This window comes from Periplaneta americana, chromosome 7, assembly GCF_040183065.1.
Source record: "Periplaneta americana isolate PAMFEO1 chromosome 7, P.americana_PAMFEO1_priV1, whole genome shotgun sequence".
Taxonomy (NCBI): domain Eukaryota; kingdom Metazoa; phylum Arthropoda; class Insecta; order Blattodea; family Blattidae; genus Periplaneta; species Periplaneta americana.
The window spans coordinates 8,024,866-8,052,259 of record NC_091123.1 but is presented as its reverse complement, the minus strand read 5'-3'; the positions used below and the strand labels follow the sequence as shown (position 1 = coordinate 8,052,259).

The window sequence follows — 27,394 nt, the reverse complement described above, 5'->3', positions numbered from 1 at the left end:
GTGATAAAGAATTTCACGAAAGCTGCACATTAAGGAAATAAGTAATAAGAATGATTCTAGAAGAAACTGAATATAGGTTAGAATACAACAGATAGGAATCGCCCACTTAACACCTCTGCAACAGATTCTTCTCGCTTTAAGATAATGTTACGAGAAGTTTTGAAATAGTAATTGGTGATATTAATGGATGTCAAAAGCTGTATTGTTCTAGAAATGTGAATAAAGTATCAGACGTACATCAACATTACGACCACAATACATTTATTATCTTTATAATAGGCCTACAGCTAAATTTCCTGTCGTCATTGACAATGATAGAGTGTGTAAGCTACATGTTCCAATCGTATCTCCTGGCAGTAATATGGCCAAAAGATTCTGCAACAGAAGATCCTATTTTTCATTCAATATTCAAACAATTTCATATAAATAAATTGTGACTAAACTATCGCTGAGGTAGTTTCCTTCGTGCTCTGCTTATACACCTTGCACATACGAAACTGTGACAGGTTAGGTTTGATTAGTTTAGGTTTTTGTTATGCCTTGTATATACGATCAATTGCATCTCCACAAAAGAAATTAAATTTAACGATTTTCAATTCCGAAATCAGCAGAATTACCTCAGCGCTAGTTTATTGAAATTATAATAGGTTAGAATATGACAGATAGGAATCACCCACTTAATGCCTATTCAACAGATTCTTCTCGTTTTACGATCAGTACACGATAGCACAACATTCCAAATGTGTAAGAGGAGGATGCCTTTTTAAATGGAAAGGGTGCAAAGAGATTTTACTTTTAGGATGCAATGGATACCCCTTAAAATCCAATTTAATGACACCTCTTCTGAATTCTGCCACACATGCAGGGCAAAATTGTTACAGGTACATAAATCTACATGAAATACAGTATAAAAGTAGTATGCAATTTATGGAAGAGGCGATTTCCCATTCTAAATTTAGGCCTAATAATAACTGTATTGTGGCATCAATTCTGAAGCTCTTTACCTTATCGTCTGCAAAATTTTCTTATATTTCCTTTAGAAGTTACAAATTAACTGCTCTACATTCCTATTTACATTTGGAAGCATCTGTTTTTTTTTTTTTTTTTAAATTATGGTATGACAACATACTGTATTTAGGAAAAATACCAAGAATAAGAACTTTCAGATGTTCTTAAAATTACAGCCTCTTACACGTTTGCCTATGATTGTTTCCTCATGCCAAACAAAGTCAGCCGTGATCATGTAACCAATGAAATTCGCGATTTCGAAGCCATGGTGGTATGAGAAATGAAACATGCAAGATACAAGTACAAAATCCCCACGTTAGTAAACGCATGTTAATTTTGAAGAAACGAGGCATGGTGAAACAGTCAACTTTTAAAGATCTCGTTAAAATTAAATGATCCGTTTATTGACAAGTCGTTTGTGCTAATTTAAAGGAGCTTGGTGAAACCGGCCATAAGACTCAATTTATGCTACCATAACACTAACCTCTGGTCTCTTGGAGGCCGGATGCTGGCCAGGAACACTTTTTTGGTGGCTCCATCAGCAGTCTTTACCATCAAGGCGTCTCCATTCACAACCTCCACTACAGTAGCTGTATATTCCTTCTCCTTACCAGTGATCTAAAAAAAAAAAAAAACAAACAAACAAAGGTATTAAGGCTATGAACTTTTTTTTAATATAGACAGTTAAAAATTTTCACAAGTTAATAGGCTCTGTTGATAAAATGCGAGAAAGGAAAATGACACATAAGAAATAACATATTGTAATGAAGTATTTTGCTGATGTAGCTGAGGTAAGTCAGGGTGTAGTGTGATTAAAGTGTGCTTAAGAGAACTTAAATCTGGAGGTAAGTTATGATGGTAATGAATTGAAATGGATTATGGGAAATTTAAAAGTGTTTAGTTAATTAATATAGACTGATATCAGTAGAAGTTAATGTAAAGAAGTGTAATGTTATAAATTGCTGTAGGGAAGATGTGAAATAAGATATAAGGTGAGGGCAGTTAGAATATTTCGAGTAAGATCAGTTTAATATGACGCTGTTGCGGTGGAGGAATGGATGATCAATTTAAGTGAACTTGAAACTTATGGAAAGATTTAGCAAGATCAATAGAATGAACTTATTAGGAAGAAGAGAGATGCCAATGTAAAACTGTGTGAAGTGTTAAACAGGAAATGCAATTTGGGTTTTTTAATGAGTGGTGGGAACGAGTGGTGGAAATAAGAGAATTATATTATGAAAGTTTAAAATAGATCAATACAATATACTGCAGTAAACATAGTATAGTTTTTCAATGACTTAAAATGTGTAAAGTGTTTATGAGCTAAATAGGAAAAATGATCTGAGATGTGGAAAGGACTGTAAAATTAACGAGGGATACAATTGTCTAAGCTCATTAGTCTAGGTACATTCACTGTGATATAAATTAACAGTTAGAGAGGCAATAGTAGACAATGCAAGAAGCAATGACACTGTTGATTTCTGCCACTAGCAGTTAGAACTCTACAGTATGATTTTACCTGACTACCTGTCGCCTGGTAATCCTTCCAGATCCTCATCTTGCCTTCCTTGGCTAACTTCTCAGCTGTTTTCACCACTCTTCATGAAAGCCAGAAACAATGGCACTGCTGACTTCTGCCACCGGCAGTGAGAACTCTACAATATGATTTTACCTGAGGACCTGTTGCCTGATAGTCCTTCCAGATCCTGATCTTGCCCTCCTTAGCTAATTTCTCAGCTGCTCTCAGCTTGTCTGCACCACTCTTCATGAAAGCCATGGACCAATCAACACATCGTGCAAACCCTTCCTTTAGCAAGGCCTCCGCAATGTTTCCTTTCTGTAAAACAAATGACAAGTGTCCTTCATCAGCAAGGCCTGCACTATGTTGTTTTAATAAAACAAGTGACAATCACTTTCAAGCTTCACTTATTCTATAAAAACAGTTGATGAGCGAGGTGAATAAAAAAAAAAGACAAGAGATTTAAGGGAATCCCAATGACTGATTGCGTGAAATATTTATAATCGAATTAAATTAAGGGGAGAGATACAGGTTTGGGACAAAAAAGTCATTTTTCAATTATCTTTTTATATAAAGCTGTCCTATTACCAGCAGTCTATTCAAAATGTTACTTAACTAAAACATTTACTGATCACATAATATTACCAACTTGTTTGCTTGCTCGAACTTTAACTTCATAAAATTTTGACAGACAAAACATTATTATAAACCTTAATTACTGGCTGCTTACAAAGGACAGCCCTGATATTTCATTCTTCCCCACTGAAAAAGAAAAAAAAATATTAAAACTGCAATTTTTTAAAATATGTTAATCGACTTTGGCCTTAACTTTCAATGATTACAAAGAGTGATAAGTAAAAATGTACAGGATCTAAAAATGCACTTTTGGATGTGCTAAAAATAACAGTGTTTTCCTCACTTTGCTATCATTTTTTGAGCTGGACTGTCACATTTACAGCAATTGTCGGCAAAAGCCAAAAATGTTGAATGCCATAATACAAAAATGGCTGCCATTTTTATAAGAAGGTAAACAAAAACAAACTAATACTAATTTCTGTCTACTTATAGATTTGGTCATCACTATCAAAAAATAAACATTTTTAAAATGATCAAGCAAACCAATTAATTTATTCCTGGACCGATTTGGTGTGGATTGACTCCAAAGTTTTTCTTGAAAAACATTAAATTTCGAATAAATTCATGCTAAAAACAAAAATTTCACGTATACACAAAATTTCACGTTATTTTGCTAGTTTAAACTTAAGATATTTTGACATGGAAGGGCTTGAAATGTGAAGTTTTTGCTTTTTCTCAGCTCAGAACCTGTATTTCATGAGTCCATGGTTTGCGAGAACTAGGTATCTATCTCTAGCAATTAATGAATAAATAAAGTAAGCTTAATTTCTTATAGTTGGGATTATAAAGAATGCATTTATTTCTAGTAATCCTAATCCAGCAAATGAAAGTTTATTCTCTTATCTGAATGCATATTAGATGTCATTTATGAAGGTCTTTTGAACAATAGTTCAATAAAGGAATTTAACTGTATTACCATTCGTAATATGACAAAGCGAAGAACTATTGTGAAATGTGTAAAACATAGAGATAATGGTATCACCTCCATGACACATTTTTTGTAGCATTACAATACCTTCTCTTCTCTCTTTGTACTGTGTATAAGAAAAAAATTTAACATAGACTTACAGCATATGAATGCTATTGAATGTTTAAAAAGCAACATTCAATCACACTGATTAGAACTACGTGAAGAGTATTTTGAATGTGAAAAATCATACTTACAGGATGGAGGATGCTTCCAACGAAGTTGTTGTTATTAACAGACTCCAAAATAATCTCAACATCTCTTTGCAATAATCGTGTCTCAACAAAATACTTTGCTTCTTCCGCATAAGGCACCTTGGCAGATGGGTCTGGCTTCCCTTCATTATCCAGCTTGAATCCAGGACACTGAAAGTAGTAATGGTGGTATTAATAATAATAATAATAGGGTTGGAAGTAAATCCCGAAAAGACTAAGTATATGATTATGTCTCGTGACCAGAATACTGTACGAGATGGAACTATAAAAATTGGAGATTTATCTTTCGAAGAGGTGGAAAAATTCAAATATCTTGGAGCAACAGTTACAAATATAAATGGCACTCGGGAGGAAATCAAACGCAGAATAAATATGGGAAATGCGTGTTATTATTCGGTTAAGAAGCTTTTGTCATCTAGTCTTCTGTCAAAAAATCTGAAAGTTAGAATTTATAAAACAGTTATATTACCGGTTGTTCTGTATGGTTGTGAAACTTGGACTCTCACTTTGAGAGAGGAACAGAGATTAAGGGTGTTTGAGAATAAGGTTCTTAGGAAAATATTTGGGGCTAAGAGGGATGAAGTTACAGGAGAATGGAGAAAGTTACACAACGCAGAGCTGCACGCATTGTATTCTTCACCTGACATAATTAGGAACATAAAATCCAGACGTTTGAGATGGGCAGGGCATGTAGCACGTATGGGCGAATCCAGAAATGCATATAGTGTTAGTTGGGAGGCCGGAGGGAAAAAGACCTTTGGGGAGGCCGAGACGTAGGTGGGAAGATAATATTAAAATGGATTTGAGGGAGGTGGGATATGATGATAGAGACTGGATTAATCTTGCTCAGGATAGGGACCTATGGCAGACTTATGTGAGGGCGGCAATGAACCTCCGGGTTCCTTAAAAGCCAGTAAGTAAGTAATAATAATAATAATAATAATAATAATAATAATAATAATAATGCTTGAATATACGGTACTTTAATCTCAATGTGCATTTCAGTGTTTCTCTTTTCTACCACCAGAAGCACAAAAAATATTGATGCCTTTTTTTTTTTTCCACTGCCAGGGGCGTAAGAAGCGTATGCCCGATTTAAAAGAGTGAACTTATTAAAATCAATTTGTCTTAGTACGTGTCATTAAAGTGTTAATTAGTTCATCATATTATGTGTGACATGTTATCGACATAACCACTACGTTGGTCTAGTGGTTAGACTGCTGGACTTATAATCCTGTGAATCTGGGTTCGATGCCCGATTTATAACTTGTGTTGGGCAAGCCCTTTGTCCAGGTAACACAGCAAACTCTCTGCAAGTACCGAAGTCAAAAGGGCAGTTAACAATGAACAGGCATTTGTAGGAAAAGGCAATACGAAACTTCATTACATTGTTTCCATTTTAGTGTATATAATTTTCATAAATGTGTGATATCTAAATCATCAACAATAATGACTAGGGGGCGGATGTTGATGACCTAAAAATAGCTGAAAAATGGCCGATAAAATGCCCTTACATTCACATAAAAATTCCCTAGAAGTTATGCTTTTAAAAGTTCACAAATTAAAGACAGAGGAATGTATTTGAACACACAAACACAAAAGATAGTTTTTAAAAGAAATCAAAACTACTCTCTTTTTTTGTTTGCTTTCTATTAAAAAGTAATTCTCGATTAATACAAATTTACAAACACACTGAAGAATGAATACTTTAAAAAATGTATGTTCACTTTTTATCTCAACAATTGAAAATGACTCATCAAAAATAAAAGTAATAGAAATATCAATGTATTACAAAATGTGTGGCAATAATATGTTGTACATGCACTTACGCAACATAGTTTAAAATGAAACGAATTAAACGAAAAATGCTTTAAACATGAATAAGAATTCGAGAAAATAATTCTTAATAATCTTCCCCAACCCCTAAAAAAAAATTGAAACAAAACAAAAACCTACCAGACAAAAATGGCAAAAAAATACAACATAAAAACTGCATATTTTATTTTGTTATACCATAAAATGAATTACTGCATTCAAGGGAATAGTTTCAAAGTTAAAAGAAAAATAATGACATTTCATTAACATCCGTCCCCTGATGATGACAAATTACTTCAGGGATTAGGAAATCTACTTTTACGTCTTTAGCTTGCTGTTGTTAGGATAGATGAACAGCATCTCGTTTCCCTCTTCAGCATTGCTCTTTTTCTTTATGAAACTGAGTTTAACTGGAGAATGATAAAATGCATACTCACTCGAATGCCAGTGATCATTAGTGTGATGTGATAGAAGTCGGGCAACAGGAATGCCCTCACAGTAGAGCCATCTCTCACGTGTTCAATGACAGCCTTCATTGGCTTGCTACCACACTTGTCCACGAAGTGACGTGGGTTATCAATAGTCCATTTGATGTCTCGTACATGTTCCTGGAAAACGAAAATATTGACTATATGCATCACTTCTTTACATTATACAGAGAACAGTCATAATCCAACTTCCTGTGAGCCACCAAGTACACCTAAGTGTGAGCTTTAAAAATTAGCAATCACCAATAACAATAACAAAAACAACGAAGTCAAGGGTCAAAGCAATCTATTAATATAATATACCTGTTGTTTTTCTGAGTATAAGACATAGGGACTGAAAACTGCTATAAGAAACCTATGTATAAAAACAAAGAAGAAATAGCTTAATCAGTGGGTCATGTCTAGAAATTAGCAGCCTTTGACAATACGTAAAACAAGAGAGCATCATTTATGGTTGCCATGTCAAAGCCTGATACGAGGCTGGGAGACATCGTACATTTACAACACGTAAAATAACTCTGCCCTCATAGCTCCAGAAATATATTTTGTTGGTTCTCCATTTTGCGCCAACATTCAATTTCTAGAATAATATATACTGCACCTAAGCATTGTAACATAAAAATAAAGATAATTAATGATTACTATTTCTAAAATAACCTCCATATCTAAAGTACGAGTCCTGTATGCATTATAATAAAATTCATGCTGGTCTAGTGGCTAGGGCACTGAACTTAAAGTCCTGTAGCCTGGGTTCGATCCCCGGCCTACCCATGATTTATAACTTGTGTTGGCAAGCTCACGGTCCAGGTAACACAGGAGTTTTCTCCTGTTTACATGTTTAATATTGTAGTGTCATCCTTCCACTATGGAAAACAGTACCCATGGATTATCCGAAAACATTCATTTTCATTCATAGTGTTCTGCCCAAGAGCAGGTCTTCCACTGCAAACCCAGCATTCTCCAGTCTTTCCTATTTTCTCCCTTCCTCTTAGTCTCCTCATATGAACCATATATCTTATGTCGTCTATCATCTGATATCTTCTTCTGCCCCAAACTCTTCTCCCGTTCACCATTCCTTCCAGTGCATCCTTCAGTAGGCAGTTTCTTCTCAGTCATTGGCATAACCAATTCCTTTTCCTCTTCCTGATCAGTTTCAGCATCATTCTTTCTTCACCCACTCCTTTCAGTACAGCTTCATTTCTTACTCTGTCCATTTCACACGCTCCATTCTTCTCCATATCCACATTTAAAATGCTTCTAGTCGCTTCTCTTCACTTCGTCGTTATGTTCGTGTCTCTGCCCCATACAATGCCAAACTCCACACAAAGCACTTCACCAGTCTCTGCCTTAATTCTTTCTCCAGAGGTCCGCAGAAGATGCTTCTTTTTCTATTAAAAGCTTCCTTTGCCATTGCTATCTTCCTTCTGACTTCCTGGCAGCAGCTCATGTTACTGCTTATAGTACACCCCTAGTATTTGAAGCTGTCCACTTGCTTTACTGCCTCATTTAGAATTCGCAAGTTTACCTTCTTCACTTTTCTTCCTATTACCATGGTCTTCGTCATGTTGGAATTTATTTTCATTCCGAAAACATGTTGTCTGAAACAGCTCCATCCCCTTTAGTTCGGATGAACGGAATTTTACTGTATTTTTAAACATCCTGTAGCAATGTTAAAACCTGTCGGATTTGAGTGAGGCAGCATACTAGCTTTTAGTAGCAGACTTCAAGATCTCAGACATTACAGTCAGATTAACCTCAACTTTCTCTTTCTTAAAAGTACACCCTGTGTTTCACTGGCTCACAGAGCATTACTCTGCAGTAAATTATATTTAATCTATGTCATGATGCTGTTCATTTCCATTCTCCAATTCTGTTCTGACAATTGCGCCATTTTTTTAAAGTGAACTGCATAACTAGGTAGCACTGAAGTGTGTTTGTTATTTTTATCAGTTTATTTGTTTATGTGAACTGGAGATGTGAATGTTTCCAAGGCTACTTGCCGTTTATATCAATTTGCTGGTGCAAATTGAGTCACAGTCCCTAGTTCAGCAGTCACTTTGCTAGCCGTTCGAGCCCAGCTTTGTGGGTTCAAATCGAGCTCAAGGCAATGAATTTTAAAGGACAATAATATCCATATTCATAGCATGGTTTCCCTTGGGAGGGAAGTAAAGCTGAGAGATTTGCGGCACATAAAATAACCCTGTCCTTGACGAAAGGATCTAGGCTAAATTTGTCAGCCATTTCCCATCTACCTTAGTACAATGGACCCACCCAAATCAGTGGCTTAAGTGCGCGAGGGTTATCCCACCTATAACCGATACCAATTCACAGTGTGAAGTGAAAACGTGTTTAAAAATGATGAACACTGTGGTCGCTACTTTTCTTTACAAAATGCATACTAGAAATGTGTAACTAAAAAGATAACTCATCTCAACAAAAAGTTTAACAAAAATATTATATACAATATCCAATCCCATTAAGAGCCAAGGCCAATCAGTCACGTCCACATATCTCAGGAGAGATGAACGATCGTCCAACAAGAACGGAAGTATCATGTGGTTAGCATGACGACCATTCTCCAGCCATTATACCTGTTTTCCGAATGTAATATAACACAAGCTGGATTAAAACTTGCGTACTATTTTATATTAATGAAATGACGTTCGGTACTCGCCCTTTGACAGTAACCTGGAGCCCTGTATCAAGGACATGCCATAAATCTATGATACAGGACTAACAGCTTTGATTTCCTCCTACAGGAAGCCATGCTGAAGATTTTACAGACCTAGAAAGGTTTGAACGCCTGAATTCCCAACCTAAAAGCACCTACCTACCAAAAATAATCCACACCTGTGGAGTAACAGTTAGCAAGTCTGGCCGTGAAACCAGGTGGCCCGGGTTCGATTCCCAGTCGGGGCAAGTTACCTGGTTGAGGTTTTTTTCCGGTGTTTTCCCTCAACCCAATATGAGCAAATGCTGGGTAACTTTCGGTGTTGGACCCCGGACTCATTTCACCGGCACTATCACCTTCATCTCATTCAGACGCTAAATAACGTAAGCTGTTGATAAAGCGTCGTAAAATAACCTACTAAAATAAAAAAAACCAAAAGTAGCTCTATAAATATGTTTGAAAAAAAGGAAGAAAAAAAAACTAATTTTGGCAGACGGTCCATGAGGAAATGGTGGTCCACAACAGCTCCAAGTTTGAGAAACGTTGAATTTGATGAATGACAGACTATACTTACGACTAGTGTGTCTTTGAATGTTTTGAAGAAGTAATCTGTTTAACTAAAAAGGGGTTAAAACATGTAACACAACACAGCAAGAACTGCACTGTTTTAAAGAAAGTGGGTTAAAAATGAAAGTTCACCATCTGTCCATATCACAAATCAAGTATGATCTGCTGAAGGGTGGGGGAGGAAAGAAAGAGGGTTATAAGATATTCTAAATTTTATACGAAATACTAAAGATAAAAAAAATATGTTTGCAATCCAATTGAGACACGAAATAAGGGCAGATATTGTCCAATTTCTTCTGTATCGCCTGGGCAGAATTTATTCTTTAAATCACGTAGATTACAGCGGCGCTCCCAGAAATATGGTTTGGGGGGCATCATTAAAAGTGTAAGCTGTATCCTTATGCAAAGCATGGATGGTTTGAGAAGTACAGACTGTATCAATAAGATGTAGTTGGTCGGTTGGAGCTGCCAGACATACTCTGAATAAAAGTTAAAGAACTTCGAACATTATCGAAAGTTCGAACTTTTCTAAAATAAGGATTTTTTTATTTTTAATGACGCTGTATCAACTACTAAGTTATTTAGCGTCGATGGAATTGGTAATAGCGAGATTGTATTTGACGAAATGAGGGGAATTAGCCATAGATTACCCGATATTTGTCGTATGGTTGGGGAAAACCTGGGTAAAACCCAACCAGGAAATTAGACCAAGCGGGAATCGAACCCACACCCGAGCACAACAAAGATATTATAAAAAGCCCATTCATATACAGGCCTATTTAAAAATAAATATTTCAAAGATCACACACTTTCCACATTAATAGATACAGATACGTAAAGGCATTAAAAAACTTTCTTCTTACTCCTCCCCCTATTTTTTTTTCGATTTGGGGGAACTTGAGCCTCCCCTTAAACCTCCCTCCCGTGGGTGCGCCACTGTGTAGATATACGCTATTTATCAATGTGTAGTGAGTTATTCTCTACTTATCACAAGAAAATACACTCACTGATTACCTTATCTTTCATTTAAATATCAAGTATGTACAAATGTTTGGAAAGCAGATTATATTTCACTGTAGCTATATGTGTATCATGGAGAGATTGTTTTCTAGTACAACTGTAGTAAATTAAATATCCATAATCAAGGCTCCAGAATTATAAATATAGGCATGATTAGGAAAGATGTGCTGAAAATATTCTCGAACACATGTACTATTAATCAACTCATAAAATAATATACTGCATATATCATATGAACTGACTAAGAAAATACATGCGAAAATTAAAATGCTATCAACGTTCCTATTACAGCAGTCAGCAAAAGGGAATACAATTCAAGAGTCTATTCCTAAATTCACGCCCTTAATACTAAATTCTGAAATTTTATATAGTAGGCCTAAGTTCCTACAATTTATGTTCATAATAATATTTCATCTTTCGTGAAAATTTAAGTTAAATAGTTCAAAAATCTATTGTAGGAATGTATTATGCTCTTTTCGTTGCCATGGCTACTAGGTCACTATTTACTGATATCACTTGTAACCTCCAGAAAAAGTTTACATAACAGGAACGAAATGAATCTCATTGCCAGTTTCTTGTTTCAAAGAAATGGTCAGAATTACGTAATTTTCCCACATGTTCCTCATTAATGATTGCTTTTAAATGATTCACAGGGAAAATGAAGTTGTGCACTAATCATTAATGAAAGACTTCGTCTCACGATCATTTAAAAAAAAATCAATATTCAATTGAACTTTTCACTTGGAAAACTCTAATAGGTGAAATTAGAATGAGTAAAAAAAAGTTAAGTTCATGAATGTTTCATGAGCATGTAAAATGAAAATCAATAAAAATGTAATAATTCATTGTACAAGGCAAAAGAATTGACATAAATTATGGATTAGATTAAATAACAGCCAGGCAATATATTAACTTGCGGACAATGTTAGGGGTGTACAAAGTAAGGCAAGTAAGGTGAAGTGGTATAATAATTTATTTAATACAATCTGAGGAGATAAGGGCATCTCGAAATTGGAAGAGGGATATTTCTTGTAATACATAATTTTGTTCAGAGGTATAATTAGGCCTGGGATTTTCATGCACTAAAAGTGTATGTTTAGACGCCTAAAACAGACTCTAAAAATATAAAAATTAGATCCTAAAATAATAAAATAAACACTTAAAATATTTAAACAGGACCTCATTATTTTTCCTTTTCCTAATACGTAGAAACTTAAATAATTGAAAAAAATAATAAAGCACTCAATTTTATTCAGATTCAATTATTAAATAATAAGGTCACAAATATTATTAATTGATCAATACTAAAATATTTAATGAAAAATTAATAAACTCAAGTTATGGAATGAAAAATTAAAACACACAATTTGCTTTGCAATACATAACAATATTCACCAAACTGTCCACTTTCAAACTTCGTCTTTTGTCTGTCAATATCATTTTGTAAGCAGAGAAATAACGATCTATACAGAGTTCAGGGAGGCATGGCTGAAACTTACTTATGTCTCTCATTAAAATTTCATCACACAACTCTTCACTGTTCCTATTGACTTTATTCACACGTCTCCGCACTGAAAAACCTCGATTTTCCTACAACACACAATCCACTGAGTCTGTAATAAATAATATTACCACCACAGTGCCCATATGTCACAATTTTTGAAGTTGAAAAACATCTGTTTATAATTGAAAATGTTGATATTGCATTTTAGAGTTTAAGATTGAACTATTTTTATTACGGTATTAGTTTTTGTGCAGTGGCAGAACACTTTATTGTAGTAGTAAAAATATTATAAACGTTGCCAACTTTGAAAATGATACAGGGATTAAGAACCAAATTAGGCATTTTAAGGTACTATAAAATTCTATCAAATGTAATAATTTTTTCATAAAATATAGACATACTGTATTTAAAATTTTTGTATTGATGTTTCAGAAATAAAACAGACATTCACCTTTAAATCCCAGATTCAGTTATGAATCCTCTAGATTCAAAACCCCCTAAAAACCAATTTGTTCAGAACTGAGTTATGCCCACATACTGCTTGCTAAGAATGAATTCTAACGATTTATTAGTTTGAATTCAAAAAAGTCACTAATTTAAAGCAAAAGGTTTGTTAAAAGTCACTCTATTTGCCACTAGTTACTGTCAAAATCCTTTAATTTCTGAAGGTGGATATAGGGGATTTTGAATCTATAGGATTCTTATAATCTTTTAGAAGGATGTTTAGCTATATACTGTAACTAGGTCTTATTTTTTTAAACTTGTCATTATAACATCCGCATATAAAGGATTTGATTATTTTCATTTCAACATCTATTACAGATTTGTGGAATAAATTGACAATGATAGAAATTACACTGTAAACAGATATCGAAAATGTACATAAATGCAAGTGTAATGTAAAAAAGTCTAGACCGAACTCAAGAAGTAATAACTATAGTTGAAATAACCTGTGAAAATTCCGAGCAAATACGAACAGCATTCAGAAATGACATATAGCTTAAAGCATAGGGCAAAATGTTTAATTCACTGCTAATTCATCTGACTTTTTCATTGATGAATGCTAATGACATTACAGATTCATTGTTACTGTAATTTGAACAATGTTATGTCTCTTTTTTTGATATGTTAATTTTCTTCTTTTACTTAATTAAATTAATAAAATACACTGTTTTCTATTTTAGAAACCATTTTTGATTTCGATTAACGGTTTTATTTTCTGACATGAACATAATGCATTCATCAAAAGCCTTTGTATACACTGTTTATTTTTGATATTAACAAACATCTATCATCGTCTGCTAAGCTGTACATAGGGTAAACAATCACATCTCATCTATAATTCATCACATTCATCAATTTAAAATGCAATGAATTTGATGAGCATTGATTGATTTCATAAGTGAATTTAAAAACAGGTTCTGATAAACATTGATGAAATCTTGTTGAACGACTTGATGAAAGTGCAATGTCATCCAATACAAAACATACTCATTACTGATTCGAACATAGATCACAGTCTAGCAGTTATAATGACATAACCTAAAAGAGTTCTAATATCAGCAAGTTAACAATTTTAGTGCAAATATAAATGACAGGGGGCGATATATCATAGCACTTGCAGCTGGTATAATTTGTAATAGCTATTTATTTTGTATCAACGAATCCGTAGAATTTTAGTTAGGAAACAACTTGAGCACTGAGGAATCTCAGAAAAGGGAAATAACATTAATAGTTATTGTCTACAGCATTGTAATTAATAAAATAAGTTTACTCAAGATAAGCATTCAAAAAATTTCCGTGTTTCTTTGAGTAAAATATTTTTTATTTGATTTGGTTATTTTACGACGCTCTATCAACATCTACATTATTTAGCGTCTGAATGATATGAAGGTGATAATGCCGGTGAAATGAGTCCAGGGTCCAGCACCGAAAGTTACCCAGCATTTGCTCGTATTGGGTTGAGGGAAAACCCTGGAAAAAACCTCAACCAGGTAACTTGCCCTGACCGGGATTCGAACCCGGGCCACCTGGTTTCGCGGCCAGACGCGCTGACCATTACTCCACAGGTGTGGACTTGAGTAAAATATCTCAAGTTCAGCATTACTGTATTATAAGTTACATGACGTTACTAAGGTGAAAAATAAAAATCTTCATTCAACTGTTAATATAAATTAACAAGAACTGAGTGTCAATTTCAACTTAATTTATCATTATCTGATACAAATTTCGAATGCAAACAAAATAACGATATAGAGGTCAGAGTTGGCAACAACATATGAAGTCATTAGATGTATAGTTGCCATGACGACACATTTCAAACAAAGAAATGTGTATGTGTGTCTAATGCCTACCCATTTCACTTGCGCGATTCGGGTTCTGCATACTGCACATAGATGGCAGGACTGTGACCCATTTTCAAGTTGCACACCACTTTGGCAGGCCACGTTATGCATGATGTATATCTGTGAAGAGTTATGTCATGTACTAGGATGAGTGTATGTGTAAGTGTTCGTGTCAGTGTAGTGTAGGGAATGGATAAGGATGATGATGATGATGATGATGATGTAGGTGAGGAAGAGAGAAGGGGAAACCTGATGCCAGAACATAGCCTCCTCCTGTCAAATAGCATTAAGAGGGCTGCCAGGTTTAACGTCCCCATCCGACGGACGAATCACTATAAACAGTGACATATGCCTTCTCTTCCTATGCACTGCGGAGAGATTTGGGATTTAACCCAGACATATTGGTGCATAATCTAGTGATTATAAGTTGTGCACTGCTGCCATCTCTCCTAGTCCCAAGGTAGAAATTTTACATGAAAATTTCTGACTCCACCAGGAATCGAACCCGGGCTGGCTAGTCTGGAGGCAGATGCGCTATCACAGAGCTAACTCAACTACAAAGAAATGTAAAGTTCAGAATAATCATGGTGTATTTAATTAATTTATTTAGGTTATTTTTTACCATGTTATTTAACAACTAGTTATTTAGTGTCGATGGTATTGGTAATAGTGAGATGTGGCCGAGGATTAGCTATAGATTATCTAACATTCGTCTTACAGTTGGGGAAAACCTTTGAAAAAACCCAACCAGGTAATCAGTCCAGCTGTGAAACGAACCCACACCCGAGCAAAACTCCGGATCAGCAGCAAACACGCTACCACTTGAACTATGCTTGTGGTTTTAGGTTATGTTGGGTAATTTAATGTTGTTGTTTTCTAATGCCAGGCGTTTGACAATAAAGTCATTTGACCTCTTGCACTCCAATATTTTTCAAAGATATTATCATGACCAGCCACTGAAGCACAGATTTTGAGGTGTTCCGAATCCATTTCTTGGTTTGAGTTGCACAATGGACAGTTAGAGGACTGATATATTCCAATTCTATGCAGGTGTTTGGCCAAACAATCATGCCTGTTGCCAATCTAAATGCAGCTACAGACGATTTTCGTGGTACATCGGGAATTAACTGTGGATTATGATGCAGAGAGTTCCATTTTCTCCCCTTGAGATTGTGTTATCAAATTAATTTAATGCACCATATTCTTTTCTGCCTTATAACTACGCTCTTATGTGTGATGTGTTTTTCCTTCAAATTACACAGTCAAGACTTACTAGTAATAATATTTATTGAACATTTAAATTACCTCTGATTGAGGTTCTGGCTATGTACATCTATTATCAGGCAGTACATCTCACTTGACGAGGTGTGTCAGAGCAAGAAAAATATTGTTTATATGCATCTGAAGTCTGATTTGTGAAATGTTACTAGTCAGCAATGTATGCAATGGAGGGGGAAAGGAACTGGCCACTCTACCCCATTATTACCTCGCTTGTTTGCCTCATTAGTGATGTTTTATATCACATTATGCTTGAAAATAAAATTATGTGAAAATTGCTTCAACTTTCCAAGTTTTTCACGCCCAAAAAATGTCATGTCTAGTTACAAACTTACGTAAAATGAAACAATTAAGTTCTTAATCCAATGTTAAAAAAATGACTGCCGCAACAGTTTATTTTACATTCCTAAACGACGCAATACAATGGGACACTTGATGTTCACTTTTAAATACTTAAAAGTTGTGTTGTGTTCGCCCTCTTGAAACTCTAAAAATTTGTTAATTTAAGACAACACACAATCGAGTTTTATATTTATGGCCCAAACCTATGCTGAAAAAAAATTACAATGAACACAGGAAAACCAGGAATTATGAAGGAGAGTTCAATTACCTGGCTTCCTGTAGAGGCCCACTTTCCCTTGCCAGCAGCCTTCGCTGCGTCTTCCAGTTCAATGAGGCGTTGTTGCTCTGGACCCTGACGAATTCCTTCACGACGGACAGTAGCTAATCCTTCCGATACCAAAGACTCCGTTACATTTTCTCCACTTGCAGTATCTATAAACAATGAGTGCGGAAATTTGAATATACCATCTAATGATAAATGACAACACGAAAAATGACACAAAGTGTAAACAACAAATTTAAATTCATTTACCTTTGCCAAGGTAGATGCAGCCGTATTCTCTTGATGTATTGGGAGGTTTCTCTACAATAATCCAAACGTTTTCGCCAATAAGTTTCTTCCGCAAGAACTCTCTTGCCTCCCATGCATATGGTTCGTCTTTGGTCTCCTCGGCACTGCGAAAGTAATTATCATACTGAAAATTATAACACATTTAAATACGTAGACTCAAATTATATAATTATTATATCACAGCTACGGTACATTGCATAAAGTTCAGGCAATTTACTTGCTAATAGCACGACGACCCAACTTCGGTGCTACGATATTGGAGAGACTAATTGTCTTCTCTGGCGGAGGGCCTCCTTTCGGTTGTCCTCTTATGATCACAGAGTCCCCAGAAAGGACCTGTAAAACAGAAATTCGTCACAATATGCTCTTCCTAACATGTAATTGATGCCCATATGTGAAATCGCCCATGCTTTCTGATTATGTTGCCAACAGGGCATGATCGTCTGCTTCGTGTGAATGGATAATCAATAATACATCAGTTCGAAATCTTTAAATACATTAAACAGATATTTGTAAACATATACGTTAACTCGAAACCTCATTATCTTAGCTACCTGTTTCACAATCCCCTGAATTGTTTTCGGTTGTGGTGTGCTCATGTTGCTGTGCCCATGCAGTGTGCTGAAAAAGATCGTGGTCACGTGACGTCAGTCGCGTCTTCCTGTCTATTCGGGTGCGCAAAGAAACGTATATGGGGAAAACAAACTTTATAAGGCACTATTTAGTTTTATGTATGATTTATAGCAAGATAGATAACGAAAATAACAATACTTTCATTCAGCCACACGTCACCTGGGCCCCAATTTGTCGTGTTGCTGATGTGGCAGACGAACCACTTTAAGTACCATCTAGTGTCCGATATACGAAGCAAATGTTGTCTTGGGTCGGTGTACTTTGGCGGCCTCTCTAAAAGAATTTCTTGTAATAATTTCATTTTGATCGTAATATGATCATATTTATCTTATTTTAATCTTAAAATTCAGTATTATTGGTATTATATTACGAATTTTCGTACTATAATATAATTTAACGTGTGCAATATATAATTTAAACATTTCCAAAACAATCAATGTGACATTATTTCTGGTGAAGGTGGGCAAGTAGGGTCATTGCGCCGGTCTGTTTCGAGTTTCGAGGTTAGCAATAGTGTGACACGGCTTTTCGCTGTAGGTAAATGCTACATTTTAATTTTGGCTATTGTCCAAATACGCAAATTCATTCAGGACGAGCTGAGAAATGCTCTAAAAAGTTGACAATCAGCAATGCCAGAGCCTTCGGCAATGCCCATTCATTTTTATTAGAATTTTTTATGTAGGTACGTTTAAGCATAGCATGAAGAACTTCAAATACCCTTAAATCTTTAATAATTTTATGTGTTTATAAAAATTAACACAATTTCCCGCAAACAAGTTGATAATTTTCAGCCTCTGTAAATCAGAACTCTTCCCCCTGCACATAACAAAACAAAATTGACTGCAAAATTTAATAAAACGGATCTGTTTGCATTGAAGATTTGAAAATAGCTTTCCTCTTGATTAATTAATATTTACAGCGTTAATTTTTTTTCGGAAAAAAAAAAATCCTCTGATTGAAGTTCTGGCTTGACGATGTATCAGAGGAAGAACAATCGTTTGTATGCATGTAGCTAATTGGCTATGTGTGCAGTGGAGGGGGCTACCCTACCCCATTATCTCCTGGCCTAGTTGCCTCACGAGGGATGCCTTGATGGTGTCACTTATGGGGTCCAGGCCTGTCTTCGGACAGTTGACTAAAACAATAGTAATACCATACCTGTAGACATTCTGTAGTTTTAGGTCGAGCTCAGAAACACCCTGGTTTTCATCCCAGTATGCACAAGACACTTCGATACCCATAGTTTAATTTTGAAAATAGCATTGTGCTGATTATGTCCCCACTCCTCCCTCAATAGATTGTAACCAACATACGTGGAAAATATACATGGTCGTAAACACAGTATGTCTAAGAAAAAATCTACGAAATATATTGAAAGTAAAAAAAAACTAACTTCTGAGAATGCTGTTTGTCCCTACTAGCAACCCTGAATTAGCTGACTGAACTATGTGAATTGTAAGCCAAATAGTCGAGTCTTTAGATACAATTTGGTATTCAATGTATTCAAGACTAGCTGAGGTGCCATCCTCACTGTGCAAATATTGTAAAATGCTTCTCTTACTTGCTTTCATCAATTCAAACAAGATTTGTTCCTTCTTCACTGACCCCTTCCATGGCACACTATGTGGGAAGTTCTAACATTATGCAAGTACATCTATTTCACAGGATACATTTCTTCAGCCACCTCTTCATGCTGTCCCCTACTTACCTTCTACTATCATCATTTCTCATTAGAGATTCAAACTAGTGATATTATGAGTTGTGTGCCATTTCTCACTGAGAGGTTTCTAAGATGGATGAGTAATAGGGTTATACATTTCAAAGAAATGCATCAAACATAATTGGGTAAACAATAAAATCAGAGTCTATCTTATTCTAATAGGTTCAGTCCACACCTGTGGAGTAATGGTTAGTACGTCTGGCCGCGAAACCAGGTGGCCCAGGTTCGATTCCCGGTAGGGACAAGTTATCTGGTTGAGGTTTTTTCTGGGGTTTTCCCTCAACCCAATATGAGGAAATGCTGGGTAACTTTCGGTGCTGGACTCCGGACTCATTTCACCGGCATTATCACCTTCATCTCATTCAGATGCTAAATAACCCAAGATGTTAATAAAGCGTCGTAAAATAACCTACTAAAATAAAAATTATTCTAATAGGTTACTTTGTATATTGTAAAGAAGCTCAGTTCTTAAAGACTATAAAACCTTTAATTTATATCTGGATACGAATTGTGGAGCAGCTTGTAATATTTTTTTTAAAGTACAAAATTAAAAACTTACTTTCAAAATTAATAAATATCTCGTGCAGTACCGGTAAAAATAAACTAGGATTTAAAAAAGTTAAATTTACCACAGACATAAAAACAATAAATTAATAAAACTAAATCACTGTCTTACAAGTACTAATTTTTTTTTTAAGTGAAACATTTCTATTCGGGAAAATGTCCATGCCTATTTCTGCACGTATCTTGTTCCTTAGCAGGAGAGCAACAATGCAACTTGCAACATATCATTGCTCCTTAGTGGCAGCAGGCCGATGCAACCCACAACATACTATTGGAAAAATAAATGAAGTTCGGATATCATTCATGTATTACATTCAAGATATTACTAGTGGCTTGAGCAGCTAATGGTGCATTTATTTTCTTGCACTGGTTACGATATTCATTAAGAATTCAAATTCTTTGTTTTATGATTATGCTGATTCTCATCAAGTGGTGACGTGCGATTATTTGAAATCAAACAACTGCCAACCACTTAAATGCTACACACAATTATGGGGATTTGTAGAATGCTCTGCGATCTTTTAAATGTGTATCTTAACTGCATTTTTTTTAGCTATGTTGTGACCTGTTCATAAAATGGTGCTCATAATCTGAAGATAGAAATCTAATAATGCAGGACCATATCAGTGAGTAGCTCCCTCAAAAAATAATTAGAGTTCCCCTACAAATTTCTGTTTCATTTGCATATTCATAAATATATAGATTTTCTGTTTAACATTCTAATGGTTTGGTCTCGTGTGAATAATAATAATAATAATAATACATTTTTATTAGAGCCATAATAATGGACTATGGTTGGTTCTCCTAAATTTTTAAAATTACATTGTTACACAAAAACCAAGATTAAATTATTATTATTATTGTCTTCTTCTACTACTACTGCTGCTGCTTCTTCAAGAAATTTGGTACGAGAGAGTGAGGAAGTTAGTTTTCGAAAATTAATTTTACTAATATTTCTATAATTTTTTTTTTCTGTAAGATTATATGCAGTATATGAAAAATTACATGGTTGTTGTTATGTAAGCCTTTTCACTTTAAAATATATTTGCCATTCTTTGGCTGCCTCACCTTCCCAGATATTTTATAGCTGGTTACAGTCCTGTAATAAGGAAAAACAGAAGGGGGCAGTACTTTAAGGCGTACTTCTAGCTAGTAAAAAGAGAAGAATAAATATTGGCAAATGACTAGACGAACAAGTCCATGGGAGAGCTTTTTATCTTGAGTCAAGGCCATTTCATTACACAAAACAGATTACGTAAGTTGTACTAAACAGACATCCTACCTAATTTATGATTCTATTTATAAGAGGAGTTGACTTTTCAACACTCATCCTATTATCAGGGGTTTCTTCAATCTACATTCATTCTCTATGCATTCTAGATTAAAAGTGCAGCATCTCTTCCCTGTTTGCTGATATTACTTCTAGAGCTAGTGGGGAAAGACAGATGCCTACCAAGGTCCAGCGGAGTATTACTGAAATATCACAATGTGAAAGTGTGCATAGTTTGTTCAACACTCGAAAATTTCAGGAAACAGATTTATAATACTTTTAATATCAGCAGTTAATAAAATATGAATCGCCTGGTTAAGCAAAATACAATTTATTATATGTCTATAGTATTAGACTACTTGCATTATATTATAAATATCTATACCCGTCACTATAGCTCAGTTGATAGTGCATGCATTTCCCAACCAAGCGGCCTGTGGTTCGATTCCTTTGGTAATAGCGATACACGCGAAATTTTCTACAATTACTTTCACTGTTAAATTTACCCTTCTAGATATCTAAACTACTATATTTTTAAGGAAAACAAACTCGCGAAATATGTAAATAAACACGAAATATTTCCCCTCTATCGCAAAAACTACAAAATATGCAGCAAAACTTTATTCAATAGTGTTAGAAGATGTCTGTGACTTTTGTTTCAATTAATTTGTCAATCGCTTGGTAACACCAATATTTCTATATTTTCTCCAAGGATATTGTGTATACTCATTTTTACTATCTTTATGGTTATCGAAAAAGATCAATTTCTGTAGTTGACTGCAGCAAAGACTGAAGAATGCTGGGTTACAAACAACATTCCTCAATCTTTGGTGCAATATTATGCACCAGAGGCTATATTTTGATGCAAAGAGGTTTTGGGGAATAAGAGGACGACAGTGAATTTTTTTGCAGGCATTGTGGGTCTCTACATCTAATGGACAGTGAGAGAGGCTTTTCTGCACAGACGAAAAATTACTCACCGACTGTCACATAAATCTTTATGTGGACAGTACAGAAATCATGCTTAGTTTATATTTTGGCCATGCTTATATGTAAGCCCCCCCTCCCTCCCTCCGCTAAAAAACCATATATATCTAATTGACAATTTATTTCACGAAATTCCCACCGAAATAGTAGTACTACAATATAGAAATATCATACAATTTTTTTTTAAATTTATTTTCGATGCATTGTCACCGAAAAATTCCCAAACATCTCTAACATCGATGTGCCAACTTCACTTTGTGTTACTATATCTGTTTTGTACCCTTATAGATATTGGCGTCGGCCTGGGTAGCATAGTTGGTATAGCGCTGGCCTTCTATGCTCAAGGTTGCGGGTTCGATCCCAGCCCAGGTCGATGGCATTCAAGTGTGCTTAAATGCGACAGCCTCATGTCAGCAGATTTACTGGCATGTAAAAGAACTCCTTAGGGACAAAATTCCGGCACAATAGTGATGCTGATAAAATCTCTGCAGTTGCGTCATTAAATAAACCATAATTTAGATATTGGCACAGTTCACTGTTCTGATATGATGGCTACGCACTGAAGGTGCAATACAGTAATCATTCAGATTACCTGTCAATCAATCAATCAATCATGGAGCATGGCGATTCAACACTGATCTCATAGAGCACCTCCACTCTGTTCTATCTATTGCTAGGTATTTCCAGTTACTGGATACTGAAAGCTTTTTCTTTTGGCCAGAGCTGTTAGGTATCTCCTCAACAGTTTCCTAATTGTTGTACCCTGAAATTTCGCTTGATATTATTTCTAGAATTGCAACTTTAGAATTTATAGAAAAGACAACAATTAAGGTCACACTTTTTTTTTTGCAAATATTCAATGATTTTATTTCAGTACCAAATTTATTTGCATTTAGTTTACTGAATGTAATTAATGTTTCCTTCTACAGTATAATTAAGACATAGATTTCCCTTTATACAGGCCCAGTCGACTGCATCCAAAGATAACCATAATGTCATGTAACTTGGCAATCTAATCCTCACCCAACAAAGACAAAGAACAACTGTTGCATACAATCCAAACTGCCATCATGGTGGTCCATGGACTCATCCTGTGGATCCAGGTTCGATCCCTGGCATACCCCTGATTTATGACTTGTGTTGAGCAAGCCCATGGCTCAGGTAACACAGGGGTTTTCTCTGGGAGCTCCGGTTCCTCTGTGCTATCCCAACAAATCTCCATCATCATCTCATCACATCTCATCGCAGGTGTAGCACAGACCAATATCTTATGGGTTATGGTACACTCTGGGCAACAACCCTGTCGGTAAATTGTCCTACACAATTGGTTTCATATGGGTGAATGATGAAGAGTCAAGTATCCGCCATTAGTAAAAAAACCTCATGCAACAATGTATACATCTTCTGAACAGCAAATGGTTGCACATATTGCAGTCCTCACACAGCAAGAACAATAAATTATTGCATGCATTCTAACCTTTATCCAACGGAACAAACTTTTCGAAACAAATAGAATAGTCATATCCAAAGTTCATTCTTTATTTTATTTTGTACTGAGTATCCTTTCATGAGCAACACTACATTTGCACAAGCTATTTTCATGAAATTCCAAATCCAGTTTCATCATGGAATGATGTTCATGGAATTTACAATATCAACATCTTTACACGAAATGTTTTAATGTACTGATTATGTGCTGCAAGTGCTTTTTTGTGTCAAAGTCTTCACCTTGCAATTGTAACTGGTGTACAAACATCCAGAAACATGGAACGAGAAGATAATGACATCCCTTTATGTATGAATATGGCATGGATAATTTCCAGCAACGTAATTAATGACAAACCGAGTTATTTAATACATGAAATATGTACTACAACCAGAGGAATGTTAGTTAAAACAGAGACGAATTAAGAAACAAACACAGGAAAAGCTATACCAGGAGGAAATGGGGAGAAAGGCAATGAAAGAGGTGCAAAGGAGAAGGAAGAAGAAAACTCAACAAAATTCTTGGTGAAACGAGATTTCAAAACGAAATACGATTGTTGAGCTAGGAAATACAAAGCATATTTAACGAGTGAAACCTAAACTTGGACATTCTCTTTGTGATGAGCTGAAATCTGAAAATCTTTAATTGACAAGTTCATCTCATGTACACAAATCATAACTACTAATCTCTCTAATTTTATTTAATTTAAGGGTACTTCATTAAACATTTACACAACTTGCCAAAAAAAAATTCACAAGTGTAAAAGCATTGCCACAATGTTTTCCAAGACTCTTGCAGCAGAGTCAGAACTAACGAATAAAAGCAAGTAAGATATTTACATATATTAACGAACTCTGTGTTGTCACCAAGTCCCGTAATATGTATCTCTAACAGAGAACAACGTTAAGAAGAAACACCAATCTGTGCCAAACCGACCAGCCACTCTACTTGCATCTCAGTAATCCTCTCCTTCATATTCGTTATTGTAATTCCTGCCATTTGCTTCGTTTTCCTCCTCTCCTTCTCTGTATCTATCTTCGTCTCTCTCGTACTTCACTGCAGTGTCTTCATAGTTTCCTTCCTCATAGTTCGCTGCAGCATAATCAGGATAATCTGAAAATGAGACTTTATCACTTAGCACTGTATAAATCACACAGTAATTAAATAACCATTACCTTATAATTTTATGTAATTATACAGGGTGATTCAGTGACTATGTTACTAACTTCTAAGGATGACAGAAGAGACAATTGGCAGGTGGGTGGGAAAAGGGCGTTAGCTTCATAAAAGTTGTTTTCGAGAAAAATTATTTTTGAAGTTTAAATAGTTCCCCAAAATCCTCATCTGTTTCGTGATCCTCTTATAGTGTTTACTAGAGCAAAGTTAATCTTTCTTAAAACATTTGAACGTCAATTTTAATTTAAGAATCTAAACAAGTTTAAATGTAAGAGGATGCTGTGAAAAATTGGGAGTTAATGCACTTTTTGCACCCACCAATTATGAACAAATTTCATATAGGAACCCATGTCCTGTTGCTCTTTCATAAATGAAATGCATATCAGCAAGCTGCAAGGTTTAACCAGTCAAAATATCATTTAAAATGCGAACTAGCTTCTACTATGTTTGTGAAAAATCACCAACGTTTACAGGAATGGGTTGTCTGCAACAGAACTTCAAAAGGATGACCTTGAGTTCGATTCTAGCTGATTACACTAACATATCTAGGGTTGTAATTACCAAATGGAATGTTTCTGGACATAAGTTTCTATATGAAAGTTGTTCATAATTGTCTCCTCTGTCATTCCTAAAATTTAGTAACACAGTCACTGAATCACCCTGTGTTAATGTATGATTATAGTTATTTATATAACAAGTACGCAAAACAGATCTTTAGCAGAAGAATCTACAGTGTGAGCAAAAAGCCTCGTTGGTCCTTATGAATTGCAGACATCATTGTTATTTTATTTTTTTAAATTATAGGTGGTGATTGTGTTTAAACTATGGCCAATGAGTCAACTTATACTCTGGAAGAATGGAACACAACAAACATGTGCACTCATGAACGATCTCACATCAATAGGAGACATTCAAAATGATTTCACTGTAAGGTTAGGGAATTGGTAGATTATAACCACAGATGCACTTTTTTTCAAGTATACGAAATTGTTTTTATAATTACAGTGGACTCTAAGATGAAAGTTCTCAAATCAAGTTAAGCAGTGTTTCTATAGAGTGAATTTTAAGTGTTGGTGTGTTTTGGAAGTGTTATCTCCAGTTAAATAGTGACAATATTATTCAGTATTGCTGAAACTAGTCTATTTTTTTTTAGTAGGTTATTTTACGACGCTTTATCAACAGCTTAGGTTATTTAGCGTCCGAATAAGGTGAAATGAGTCCGGGGTCCAGCACCGAAAGTTACCCAGCATTTGCTCATATTGGGCTGAGGGAAAACCCCGGAAAAAACCTCAACCAGGTAACTTGCCCCAACCGGGAATCGAACCCGGGCCACCTGGTTTCGCGGCCAGACGTGCTGACCGTTACTCCACAGGTGTGGACAAACTAATCTATATGTGTGTATGTCTTCTATATTTAAATAAGATCAAAATAACAGAAATTACTTAATTTGTAAGAAAGAATTAGATCTTTAATTAAAGAGAAAGGATGGAGTGAAGTAGAAACTGAATAGTTGTTAGGAGTAATGTGATATAAATCTTTGTGAGTAATAAGTGAGAATGAAGGGACAAGTAAAGACATAGTCAAGAGCATGCATTTCGGTCACTACATGTCAATGTGTAATGTTGTAAATAGTGTAAGAAAGGGACTGCTGGCCCAAATACGGGAATGTGAAGGTCAGCAGGACCAAATATGTTGGGTGAAAATATATCAAATAAAACGAAGTGTTCTTGTATTTTCCTACTCTGAATTTTCAAAGGAAACATTCTGAAGAAAAATTAAATGTATAAACGGCAAGCAAAGAAGGGAAAATATTGAAGATAATTTTGCAAGACTTCTGTCTGATCTGTGCACAAAGTCTCTGAACAATGTTTATAAACTATATGCATTCATCAGTTACTTGAGCTTATTCTCATCCTAACACAGTTTTTATTTTATTATCGCATTTCCTCTAACCAATATCAAGGACTGGAGCATTTCTTACCATCTGGTGGCTCTTGTTTGATTCTGATCTCCTTCTCCTCAGAGCGTTCAAACTCGCGATCTCTGCGGTCCTTGGTGTCTCTGCAAAATAAGATACAATAAATCATATTCACAGGCAGACTGAGTGCATAAGCAAAGCTAATATTAAATGGACAAAACAGCATCAACTGGTCATGTTACATCCACCTCGTGGCATCATTTATGTATTTCACAGCAATAAAATAAATTTACACAGCTATTACGTGTACATATAAATCAGAACACATTTTGTACAAATTGAAAAGCAATTTATCTTATTTATTAAAAAACATCCTCATCTGTCAAGGAATTATAGAGGCAGAAACAGAAAAATGGTACTGACACAAATTAAAAACACTATCAACAAGGAAAGATGGACAATCAACAATAATTTGAAACCAATCTATAAATATAGACAGAGCAGTGACATTTAACACGTTTGAGAATAATAAGAAACAGAACAGGGTGTGCTTAGCTGTAGATGTTACAAGCCCATCAGTAGAAACATTATGAAAGCAGGCTGAAAAAAAAAAAAAAACTTAAAATATAAGAATCTGAAGATTGAAGTGCACTGGATGTGGGACACTAAAGCAGAAACTGGTTTGTTTCCAAAA

At 35.2% G+C, this 27,394-nt stretch overlaps 2 protein-coding genes across 2 annotated transcripts in view; both read right to left on the bottom strand.

Moving 5' to 3' along the window:
* Nucleotides 1–17,822, bottom strand: part of Tudor-SN (Staphylococcal nuclease domain-containing protein 1) — a 36,688-nt gene extending 18,866 nt beyond the window's left edge. The window contains exons 1-8 of the mRNA XM_069830205.1: nt 17,501–17,822; nt 17,164–17,282; nt 16,908–17,050; nt 16,644–16,807; nt 6,598–6,768; nt 4,328–4,495; nt 2,681–2,845; nt 1,493–1,626 (exon numbers count right to left, since the gene is read on the bottom strand). Coding sequence (XP_069686306.1) covers nt 1,493–1,626; nt 2,681–2,845; nt 4,328–4,495; nt 6,598–6,768; nt 16,644–16,807; nt 16,908–17,050; nt 17,164–17,282; nt 17,501–17,545 — 1,109 coding nt within the window. The 5' untranslated portion in view covers nt 17,546–17,822. The remainder of the gene's footprint in view (nt 1–1,492; nt 1,627–2,680; nt 2,846–4,327; nt 4,496–6,597; nt 6,769–16,643; nt 16,808–16,907; nt 17,051–17,163; nt 17,283–17,500) is intronic.
* Nucleotides 17,823–24,168: 6,346 nt separating this feature from the next.
* Nucleotides 24,169–27,394, bottom strand: part of LOC138702855 (U1 small nuclear ribonucleoprotein 70 kDa-like) — a 29,290-nt gene continuing 26,064 nt past the window's right edge. Inside the window, exons 10-11 of the mRNA XM_069830204.1 lie at nt 26,764–26,843; nt 24,169–24,719 (exon numbers count right to left, since the gene is read on the bottom strand). Coding sequence (XP_069686305.1) covers nt 24,562–24,719; nt 26,764–26,843 — 238 coding nt within the window. The 3' untranslated portion in view covers nt 24,169–24,561. The remainder of the gene's footprint in view (nt 24,720–26,763; nt 26,844–27,394) is intronic.